At 33.6% G+C, this 12815-nt stretch overlaps 1 protein-coding gene across 1 annotated transcript; it reads left to right on the top strand.

The window, feature by feature from the left end:
- LOC107840874 (reticulon-like protein B21) lies at window positions 1-5289 on the top strand (the record flags this gene model as incomplete). The annotated part of the gene is given in 9 exon segments (XM_047405470.1): window positions 1-635; window positions 779-832; window positions 1422-1524; window positions 1632-1706; window positions 2125-2272; window positions 2781-2850; window positions 2991-3056; window positions 3784-3906; window positions 4675-5289. Coding segments are annotated over 9 exon segments (1390 nt in total), but the record flags the coding sequence as incomplete, so codon positions are not given.
- Window positions 5290-12815: the final 7526 nt, after the last annotated feature.

The raw sequence follows: 12815 nt of genomic DNA, 5'->3' as shown, positions 1-12815 counted from the left end.
TTGGAAAGATGAGAGCTTTGATGGAAAACCAATTCAGATTGCTAGTAGAAGGTCTGATTCGAGGCAAAATTTGGATGAAAAGTGTAAAGATTTGAGTGTTTCTGCTGACGGGGTTGGTAGAAAAATCCCAATTCAGAACAAGAAAAAGTCTGAGCTGAGAAAGCTGAAATCTGAGTCTGTTAATGGGAATGTGAAAAAATCCAATCTTGATGTAAGAATGTTGAAAAAATCCAATCTTGATGAGGAGTCAAGTGTGAATCTTGAAGGATCGATTGGTATTAAGAAGACAAAATCTGAGGAGTTTGGTTCGTGTGAAGAGAAATTCATCACAAGCAATGTGGTATCTGAGGCTAAATGTGCAAATAAGTTGGAAAAGAATCTTGAAAATGGAGATGATACCAAAGGTGATGAAGAATGGGATGATGTATTGGAGGGAGAAATTGATGAGGGAATCGAAATTGTTAAAGAAATTAGAGTACAAGAACAAAATAAGCCTAAAAAGATTGTGATTGAAGATAAGAAGTTTCAGTACAATAACAAAAGGCAAATACCAATGTCTTCAATTAACAAGAAACAGTCCCCTCCTGCATTAGTCCATGCTAAAATTCATCCTAGTCCAACAAGAACCAAATCAGGTATATGCATTTACTCTCTATGCTTTTTTTCATTCAATGTTGTTCGGACTTTCCAAAAATGTTGTTGTACGCGTGTCGCATATACCCGTCGGCCTTTCAAAGTTTGATACTGAATACCTTGATCAATCTTGTTGCTTTTTCAGTTCCTGATTCGGATGAATTCCAGTGTAGACAACATAGCAAATTACAAAGCATGGGTAAGTTTAATATTTTAATATCTTCTTAGAATTCAATGTGATACTGCATCTATGATAAAAATGTATTCATACTCAATATTTATACTAAATCAATGAATGCATGACATGTGTCTTTCGTACACACATTTCTCACTTTGATTTCAAGCTACTTGTGCCTACTGTTATTGGTCCAATGACTTCGCCGCTAGCTTTCCCTCTATTAAAATGTTGTGCAAGTGACAGGTAATTACCCTTAGTCAGTACGCACGGAGTGGAAACTGCTCTTGCTTTCCCGAGTTTGGCAGTCACCTATCACCTGTAATCTGGAAACACACCTCAATAATGTTCGCAATTATACCTTAGTTAGTTCAGGAGCTACATACGAGTATTTAGGTGGAGTATACCGCCCTCCTTATAATCGTTTCAAAGAGAAAGAAAATGAAACAATAACTGTTTACTATCATTAGTGTTTCCCATTACACATAAATTGGAACAATAGCGGAACTGCTCAAGTTAAATTCTTTAGTCTATTTTAAACACCCTGTCCGTACTGATAAGTATTTATTTTGCAAGTATTGGCTCTGATTTTCATTTAAACTTCTTTCCACAGTTGATTTAGTGATGTGGAGAAATGTATCAAAATCAGCATTAGTCTTTGGAATTGGAATCTTTGTTATCGTTTCATCTTCATATACTCAAGATTTCAATATCAGGTAATTACGACCTTTAACTCGAAAACATGAGATTTCTATTTCTTCGTTCTTGAATCATTTTAACAAAAGATACTGAAGTGAATCATTCTTAATAATGGCATTTGCAGCTTCATTTCTGTGCTCTCGTACTTGGGTCTGGTCAATCTTGCTGCAATTTTTCTCTTTAGATCCCTCATTCACAGGTATAATTTTGAAAAAATATTTATATTATACGTAGTGACAATGAATTTTTTTTTTTATATTGTCAATAGAATTTAACCTGTTATGACACATTACTATTACCCTATATTTGTGGTTATATATCATATTTGCTATGAAAAGTTGCCGATCGTTACAAGTCAGTTTTAACTCTGTGTTGCTCGTACTCTTGAAAACACATATCCATGCGCGATGGATCCTCCGAAAGTGTATTCTTGGAGTTTGGATGAGCTGACGTAGGTGCAGCAGCATATTTGTAAAGTCCGAGTGACACAAGTTTAACTTGATAGTGTGAAAAAATTATATACCGTCATGACTTGAGCTCATTGTAAAATTAACAAATCTTGAGATTATCAAATAAACCTTATCTAACATTTAACTTGTTCTTTTTGGTGTAAATAGGAGAGCCGTTGATATTGGCGAATCAAGTGAGTACGTCGTAGGGGAAGAAGAAGCAGTGTGGATACTGAAATTGATACTTCCTTTTATAAATGAGTTTCTTTTGAAGATCAGAGCGCTTTTTTTCGGGGATCCTTCAACTACAATGAAGGTAAAGAAAAGTTCATACATTTCCATTTGATTTCAATGTCTGGTGTTTACATCACAACGTATCAGTTTACTACGGTTGAGTGATTTACTGAGTTGAGAATATATATAAAAATTAGTCATGATTAAGTGATAGAAGCCAAGTTATTAGGACTTCGCGTGACAGATCCTCCAAAACGGGTGCATTTTTGGAGAACCCGACATCGATGCAACAACATATGAGGTTATATTGTTTGGACTCTTCAAAAGATCCTCACACAGGCGCAGCAACATATGGTTAAATGATAGAAGCTATGTTGCTCGGACCCTTCAAAGTGCTGCCGAGTGCGTTACTGATCCTCCAAAAGTGATGCACTTTTGGAGGATCCGACAGGGGTGCAACGATATATTTGGAGAGTCCGACCAACATAAGATAAAACTCTATGTACCGGTAGATGTCGTGTGTATTAATTGATGTAAGGACCAGATTGCAAACAAGTTTTACTGATTCGACAAAATTTTACCTCTGGCAGATGGCAGTTCTGCTGTTTCTTTTGGCTAAGTTTGGCAGCTATATTACTATCTGGAAACTCTCTAAGTTGGGTGAGTTTTTTTCTCTAAACGTTACGTCTACATATAGTTAAAGTTTTAATGACTTCTTAAGTAGACAAATTTCTTGTACCTTTTTCGATATTCACTTATAGCCACACTTGCTGCTGCCCGCCCCCCGCCTTGTTTTGCAGGCTTTTTTGGAGTTTTCATCATACCTAAAGTTTGCTCTTCGTATTCCACGCAGTTAACATCTCACGGTAAGAAAGAAAAGAATAATCAAATACTTTGTTTAGCTTCTTAAATGTTTACCATTACAACAACAATAAAATATCCAGTGTAATCTCACAAATCGGAGTCTCACGACTGAAGGATGTATGCAGATGCTACCGTTATCAAACCACTATAGTCATCATTATTCTAAAAATCTATCGGAATCTTATTAGTATAATCAGAAAACTACAACTCTGATCTGATAGTGAACCGTTGGCGTGGGGCTAATTTGCCATAATTGAATTTTGGCCATGTTTGTCACAAGAGTGCCTCAGGCAGGTACAACATGTGGGGCTATCGCCATAACCAAATTTTGGAACATTCAATAAAGTTGTAACACACAGTGGCGGAACCAACTAGGACGGAAAAATGTAAAAGAAGGGGATTCAACGAGTTGTTTTTACGTGTATATACATGATAAATTTTGTTTTTAACATTCTTTTCTGTTCAACTGTTGAGAGATATTGTTATGGTTCTATTCTCGTAGTGACTAGTCTTCCGATTTCTATCACTACCTGTTGTTTCTTGTGCTTCTTCGTCTCTCTATGCCACGAGGTAAGGTAAGGTTTGCGTAAACAGTAAACTCTACCTTCCGCCAACCCCACCCGTGGAATTCCACCGGATATGTTGTTGTTGGATACATACTTGGATTACGATTCTAGCTTTCCCGGTATATATTTGGAATTTATTCTCATTTATAATTTTTATTTGAAGGTACATTTTTTATACAATACATTAGAGGTACTTGGGAATCATGTACTCACAAGAAAGCAGTTGGATTTGCAATCTTCACATTAGTGTGGAATTTTTCTTCAATCATTGCCAGAATATGGGCAGGTAAAAGTAGTAGTAGTTTCAATTTTTGACATTTTTGTTGTTTCGACTTTTCAAAAATATCGTCGGGCATGTGTCAGATCTTTCAAAAGTACTACATTTCGAGGATCAGACATCGGTGCGACAACACTTTTAGAGAGCCCGATCAACATAGTTTGAATTGCACACTTTTGAAACTTATGATCTTAAATATACGTAACATTTGCATGGCTAGGAAAGCTTCATACTAAGGTGTAACAATAATAAATGGGATGTTTTAAGTTAATCTTGTCGATATAATCGTGATGTCTGGGCCAGCTTGCGTGCACATCGATTAATTCCATGGGATACTTGTCACCAGTGGGCGAGCCACCTTTGCTCCAGGGGTTCATCCGAACCCCCTTCGACGGAAAATTATACTTTTTTTATACTATTTTGACATGGTTAAAAATATTTTTTATGCATATATAGTATATGTGGAACCCCCTTCGGCTAGTTCGTATATGTACTTCTGAATTCCCTCAATGAAAATTCTGGCTCCGCCACTGCTTGTCACCTCCCACCAGCAACAAGTATGACGTAACTCCATCAACCAACGTCAGAAGAAATCACCTAATATTTTTGTCTTTGCTGAATATACAAAGTATATATATCGTTCTTTTTTGAACGAACTAATAAAAAATGTTATGCTAAACAAATTGAAACGGAAGGAGTAATTGATTGATTTTTTCATATATGTGGGAAAAAAAACTTTATATTCTGACAAATTTACAATTATTTTTTTTTGTGCAGTCTTCATGTTATATGTGGGCTTTAGGTACTATCAACAATCTTTGATGAGAGAACAAAGACAAGTTGGGAAAAAGTCCAGTTCAATGGACACAAAAAAGCAAAAGAAAACATTTTAAGTTAATCAATAAAGGGCAGTCTAGTGTCCAAAGCATCTCGCGTTCACGGTTCACGGTCTACACTAACGCTTCGCGGTTTGAACCTGTGAACTATAGGTCACATAGAGACAAATTTATCGTTGCTCCAAGTTTTCCTGTCATTTATAGTTAATCATTAAAGGGCAATCCAGTGCCCAAAACGTCTCGCGTTCGTGCTAGGTCCGGAGAAGGGCACCCCTGAGGGGTGTGATATTGATAGTCTACCCTAATGTTTCACGGTTTGAACCTGGGAACTATAGGTCATATAGAGATAAATTTACAGTTGCTCCAAGGCTTCCTGTCATTTAAAGTTAATCAATAGTTAATATTAATATGTAAAATGATAATAATAATTTTTTTTATTACTAAGTCATAGTATCTTTTGATTATTTTTTTTATTCTTACTGTACATATAGTTGTTTGACATTGTAACTTATTGGAGCTTAGCCTCCATTGGCTAATAAATTTTTTGTCAATTAAAGTGAAGTAGTAATTTTTTGTTTTTATTTTTTTACTTGTTTTTGGTATGTTTATAGCTCATCATATACTAATAAAAATTGTGATAAGTACTATTAACTAGAAGTCTCGGGTTCGACGCTATTTGCTAATATGGAGATATCGTTGTTGGGGAACGTTTTACCTTTCAACATTAAAGTTTTTTGGTATGAATTTCAATGCAATCGGGTCCAATATGAACATCGGACATCAAGTGAGAAACTATAAAGATCGTTGATGATATGTTTCCAGTATAATTTCACAAAGTAGAAATTAGGAAGGTAGAATGTACGCAGACTTTATATCTACTTTTGAGTTAGAGAGACTGTTCGATATCTGCATCTAAACTCGAATAAATTCGAATCGCGCATTGTAGGATTCATTTCGAAAACATCAGTTCAATAAGATTTTCTTCATTTTTAAGGTTCAAACTCGAGACCTCATTAAGAACGGAAGGACTATAAATCTATAACCATCCGACCGACAAAGTATACACGCAGACCTTATATCTACCTCTGAGGTAGAGAGACTGTCTGATATCTGCATCTGAACTCGAATAAATTCGAATCGCGCATTGTAGAATTCATTTCGAAAACTTCAGTTTCAATAAGATTTTCTTTATTTTAAAGACTCAAACTCGAGACCTGATTAACAATGAAAGGACTACAAGTCTAATAACCATCCGACCATAATTCACGTTGATAGAAGATTTGTCAAATTCATGTATAAGATACTAGATTCCAAAAGTGTAATAGTTTTAACTATATGGTCCATGTACCATAAGTCCATAACTACTCAACACGTATACCCATATATTTCTTTGAGTCGAATTGATCGTGTCATGTGCAACGAACGAATCATTAGTTACACACACCGCTCAATCTAAAATAGACATATTTGTCGCTAAATTCTGTTTTTTAGTAGTGAATATACTTAAGAATGCTTCGTAAAATGAGGCTCGAAAAGAACAGAATGCATACAGACCTTATTCCTGTTCTGTAGGGAAAAATTTATTTTGGATAGAAAGAAATATGGTTAAAAATGGAAGCATGCATGAATATCAAATGGTGCATATTATATGTGAGATTTTATTCCCCTGTAATCCAAATAATTTTTGTTTTGTTATAATATAAGATTGTAACTGATAAAGTTGTTGCCATGTGACCAGGAGGATACTGGTTCAAACCTTGGAAACAGCATCTGATAGAAATGCAAGGTAAAACTGCGTACGATACACCCTTATGATGGAACCCTTCCCCGAACACCGCGCATAGCAGTGGTTTTGACGCACCGAGCTGCCTTTTTTTTATAATATAAGATGTACAGTGGTGCTAATTAGAGCTATTTAATTTCACATGGAACAAATTAAATACACGTACTACACATGCATGCGTGTTTATTTTTGCTTTCTCTTCTCGTAAGGCGTTAAAAATTGATCACTTAATCAAATTGCATAATACAAAAACGTGTTATTTAATTTGGTCTTAATTTATATCCATATGTTTTAATTTTCAGTGTGTACAAATAAATATTTAAATTTACATAAAAATGAACAGATAGACATATCTATCCAATGGCGGATCCAGGATTTAAAAATTGTGGGTGCTTTAATTCAGCTTAAACACCCAACCATATTTTTGTTCTCTGAGTGCTTTTTTATATATTATACCATTTTTTCACTGTTTATTATATAATTATATCTATTCTATGTCAAGTTTAGTGGGTGTCGGAGCACCCAAAAAAAGCACGTGGGTCCGCCCCTACAGCTATCCTACATGATGTGCTACGTAGCATTTCGTGTGAATTGTCGCATAGGATGCAGAATGCATGTGTCTACTTATTTAACTATGTAGTAAAAGTTTAATTGTCTATTTATACACACTCAAAGTTAGAGTGCATCAATGTAAGTTGAGATCAAGTTAAATGACACGTTTATATATTATATCGAACCAAATTAAGGCAACAACAACAACGTACTCAGTGTATTCCCACCTAGTGGGGACTGGGGAGGATAAAATGTACACAGTTCATATCACCACCCCCAAAGAAGTAGAAAGGTTGTTTCCGATAGACCCCCGACTCAAGACAAAAAGATAGTAAATATAATCGTAATAAAACATAAGATAAGGTGAAATAACAGAAAATACGACACCCACGTACAAAGCAGTACTATAACTACCCAACCGCAAGCCCCTCCTCCAACCCTCCTAACTAGAGATCCAACCTATGCGTGCAAAGTTCTACGACTATTAGCAGACTACGATTCACCCACACGCACTAACCTTCTACCCTGATTCGCGCTCTCCATACCTTCCTATCTAGGATCATGTCCTCGTTAAACTGTAACTGCCTCATGTCATGTCTAATCACCTCCTTCCAGTACTTCTTCGGCCTACCTCTGTCCTGTCTGAAATCATCCAAAGCTAATCTCTCACACCACCGAACTGAGGCATCCATGCCCCTCCTTATCACATACCCAAACCATCTCAAGCGCACTTCTCGCATCTTGTCTTCCATCAATGTCGCTCCCACCTTCCTCCGAATAGTCTCATTCCTAATCAAATTAATCCCTAACTTAGTAATAAGTCGAACCATGAGCGGGTTCGACAAAATTCAGTAAACTTGATCCAAAATTTGTATGTTCATTATTGAGTAATCTATTAAATGTGTATATATAATAATAGATTCTTATATATATATAAAAAATAATAATAAATTCTATAATTTATAAATTTCATATTTTGAATCAAGTTAGTAATGATCAATCATTACAGAAAATAATCAACATGGATTGTGGTGCAGCGAATGAGGCTGTTCCACCCTTAACCAGAGGTCGAAGGTTCGACCTTGGGCATGAAGAAAACTCTGTTGGGAGCGCTACCTCCCAAATGGGCCCTACCCGGCGCGAATTCGGATTAATCGGGCTCCAATGCGGGTACCGGACACCGAAGGGGAACCAAAAAAAAAAAATCATTACAGCAAATTAACAAATACGTGCAAGTAAATAAAAAATTATCCTTTTCTTCAGTACATTTTCATAGTCACGTTACATCACAATTTGACGACATACTAAATTATTTGGTCAATATGATTATGAAATTGCAAATTGTATTTAAATGATGTGTCTATTTCTTGATACGTGGCGTTTATATATGGTGAAGTCAGAATTTAAAATTTACGAGTTTTATATTTATCAAGAAATTATTAGCATGTTATCATTGTTGGGTTCAAAATTAAAAATTTATGCATATTTAATTATTAGTAATAAAATACACTGAAAATTAGTAACAAGCAACTTCTATAAAACAAAAAAAAAAATATTTAATGTCAATTATGCATAAATAAAAAAAATGACATAATTAGGTAAAAGTTGAGACCTGTCACAAAATGTTACGAACATAATTAAATACCTATAATTATATTGATGGTTCAGACATCCCATTCAAATGTTAATGATTAACTATATGAAAGTATAATTCTAAATTAATTAATTTCGTGGCTATTTATAATGTGATTAACGAAAATCGACAAATAATATAAAGTTTTCATAGTATTAATCAAGACTATGCTGAATTTTCCAAGCAATTTGTTTGTAAACAACATTATTAGTTGATTAGTGTATACTCCCTTCGTTTCATTTTACTCGAACCTCATATTAAAAATAGTTATTTTAATTTACTTGTTCAGCTTATGAATCGAGAACAACTTTTCTTTTTCAATATTACCATCACTATGATCATCAAATAACTTCACAAAGTGTATAATATTGAAATTGATATTTTCAAAACATATAAATATGACGCAGTTTCATTTTATTTGTTATATTGGCATCTGTCTTGAGCCGAGGTCTATCGGAAATAGCCTCTCTACTTCATCTGAGGTAGTGGAATGGACTACGTACACTTTACCCTCCACAGACCTCACTTGATGGGAATACACTGAGTATGTTGTTGTTGCTGATGATGATAAATATGACGCAATTTCAGATTATCAAGAACATGATCTTAAATACGAGGGTGTGGAGGACTCATATTAAAATAAAAAGTTAGTAAATAGTGCAGTGTTATCTTGCTTTTCGATGGTTTAGGAGTTAGATTGGTTGGTGTCGGTCGTTGTACTAGCAGTACTAATGTACTATTATAGTTCCTATTTCTGATATGTATATCATTGTTTATTGTATTTCGATTATTACATTATCTTTCTTCTTGTTCTTGTTCGTTTCTGATATGTATATCGTTGTTTATTCTAGTACTAACGTTACTTGAATTGTTGCACTTGAACCGATCGAGGTTCTTTCTGAAACAACCTCTCTACCTTTGCGGGAAGTGATATGCTCCGTATACGTTCTACTTTCTCCCCAGAATCAACTTGCAGAATTTTACTGAATATATCGTTGTTATATCTATTATTAAATTCTTTAAAATAATTTTCTTTATGGAGAGGATTTCCAATTTTTCAACTTGATGTCACCACCAAGATTCAATGATAGAAGCAAGAATATTTCCACATCAATTTTATTAGCCTGTCCAAACAGAAAAAAAATAGGTGTTATGTTTTTGTTTGTTTGGTTTAACAAAAAGACAAAAACTCAATAATGCTAATAATATACTCCATTCAAATTCATTTAATTTCTTTTGTAATAATATCATAACAACATATTCAATGTAATTTTTATACAATAGAGTTTGAGGAGGGTGGAGTTTATGCGGTCCGAATTCACTTTGAGTACAAAAAAATCTGTTGGTAGGAATTCCTCAGAGTTTTTCACCGAGGAGGTGGATCGAAGCGATTGCAGCAAAGAATTTATATGAAACAAAGCACTTCGTATACAGGCGTTAGGCGTTATAGAAAGGATAGAACGTGCACCTAACCGCTCTGGTATTGATCGCTCCCTTAGAGATGATGTAGAGAGGTGGTTTTTGATAAATTCTCGGTTCAAGACAAAGTATAGTCCAAAAAAAAAGATGTTACAGAGATATAAAAGACAATAAGGAGTAATACAACAACAGATAGTAACAGAACTATAGTATCATAAAATAATACTACAAACAATCTAAAAAGGTCGTGTCTTCAATAAGGTGCGCAATCACGCCATATCGTCGGTCTACCTCTACCACTGTTGAATCCATCCATTACCGATTCTCACACCTCCGCACCTGACATCTACGTATCTCCTCATCACATACCCAAATCATCTCAAACTCGTTTTCTGCATCTTGTCTTCCATCAACGTTACTCCCACCTTATCTCAGATATCCCCATTTTTAATCATATCTTTTAAAAAGTGAAATTCATAGTATGGGCTAAAGAAGAAATTTTGGAATGAAAAGAGGAAACAAGTAGTTTGATTTGTTAGTTATGATGTCTTCAAGCTCACATCACATGGTTGATTGATTCACAATTTAAAAAGTATATCCTAAAAAATATTCTATATAATTCTAGAGATGAAAAATAGTTTTCCCAGATAAGGTTAGGTCATATATATATATATATATATATACTTAGACATTGAAGGCCCATGCTCAGCACGGACCCAATATATATTATTTTTTATTTTAATTTATGTGACAGAAATATAATTTAAATAATCAATCATTAATATAATTTAAATTTTTAATGGTTGAGATTTATAATACTTTTTCTTCTATTTCAATTTAAGTAACACTAATATAAGTTCGAGTGTCAATTGAATATTTTAGATATTGGAGTGTAACTAGTATAAAGGAGTTTTACCCCAAGGATGAGAGTTATAATATTCTAATAGCTTTTTCGAATATTATGCATGTAATTGTATTAGAAATTTATTAAATTTAACTGTGAATTAACTAAACGATCTTATAATATAAGGTCATTTTTATCTAGGCTGGATTGAGCATTATCGCGTGCGAGTACACGGCAATTTATGTAGCTTTTGCTTAAACTCAATATGCATATATTAAAATAGTTATAAAATACGTATTTGTAATTATTCAACTGCGAACTCTATTACTCTCGTATATATTAACTTATCGACATAATAGAAAATCATAAACTTCGAATACCATCTAGATTACCTATAAACTTTACCTAATGTAACATATAACTAGTATTATTTAAAAAGTATACTATAGATTCACTTTGAATGAATAACCAACTCTAAATATATTTTGATTAATCTAGTGTTAAAAAAAATTATACTATCAATATATTTTTAACATTTATTTTCATTTTTTAATCTAGAAGTTAGTTGTGCTTGTGCATATACTACTTCATTAATTATGGGGAATTTATTTCAAGGAAAACATTTATTACAAAGTATTAATTAATTTTACAGACAGTATTGCAGAGCACATGGTATTTTTGTGGTTGTAAAATAATACAAACAAATTAAATAATTCTTTTTAATTTCGTCCACAGTTTTTATACCTAATAGATTCGAATGGATATCATAATATTTTTTTTAAAAAAAGAAATTAGGTGGAATGAATTGTGTAGTTAAATAGTAAAATTCATTTGGTGAATTAAAGGTAAATTGTCAAAAATTCTATTAGTTATGAGTTATTTAACAATAAATTAACAACAAAATTGTTTACTTTCAACTAGAAATACTAATGTAATACCCCATCTTAGTATTAGAAGTCTCACATCGACAAAATATATAAAAAATGCTGAGTATATAAGTAAACATGTCTTACTCCCTAGTGACGCGTTTTAAAGTCGTGTGGGTCTAGACCCAGAACAGACAATATCACTAATGGATTGGGTCATTACAAATGGTATCGTCACTCCTATGTCAGCTTTGTCGATGTGGGTTAGAATTCAAACTGAGTTTAGGACGGGGCAAAGCCTCAGTCCTGAGTCTAGGCAAATCTCATACGGTAGGTCAAACCTCAGCGAGGACGTTGAGTCCATAAGAGGGGCTCTCTAGTTATATGTTTCAAAGTCATGCAGACATAGACCGGAAACAGCCGATATCACTGATAGACTGAACCGTTACAACTAATTTTAAGGAAGTTAGAATCAACTATATGAAATATTACCGAATATACCAATATTGTTGTATTAAAAATCATGATAGTTCTACTAATATTATAAATCCTAATAATTTAAAGATGCATTGTATGTATTAATTAAAAAAAAAAAAAGATATGCATTTTATTTATTGAAGAATCTTGGAAAATCCCATGTGGAGCTGTTTGTTTCATTTCTATTTTTCCCTATTTTTCTTTCAATAACTGAAAATAATGAGCCACTTGAATATTCCAATTCATGAGAGACCTAGAGAAACCTATAGCACTTGATATAGAAAACAAAATAACATAAGAATACAAATTTAAGATAGACAGCTCATTGTATTTATTCAAAATATATATATAAAATTATAAAGACGAAAAAACATAAGAATATAACTAGGTCAAAACTAGTGAAGGTTGGATCCTAATTTTCTGGAGTCCGGTGAACTAAAGCTTCGGTTATACGTAGAGTTCAAAAAGAGCCGAATTCAGTATATTACACGCAATCTTAACTCGCATT

Source organism: Capsicum annuum, unplaced genomic scaffold, assembly GCF_002878395.1.
Source record: "Capsicum annuum cultivar UCD-10X-F1 unplaced genomic scaffold, UCD10Xv1.1 ctg78886, whole genome shotgun sequence".
Taxonomy (NCBI): Eukaryota; Viridiplantae; Streptophyta; class Magnoliopsida; order Solanales; family Solanaceae; genus Capsicum; species Capsicum annuum.
The sequence above is the reverse complement of the archived record's forward strand: the minus strand, read 5'-3'. Positions and strand labels throughout refer to the sequence as shown.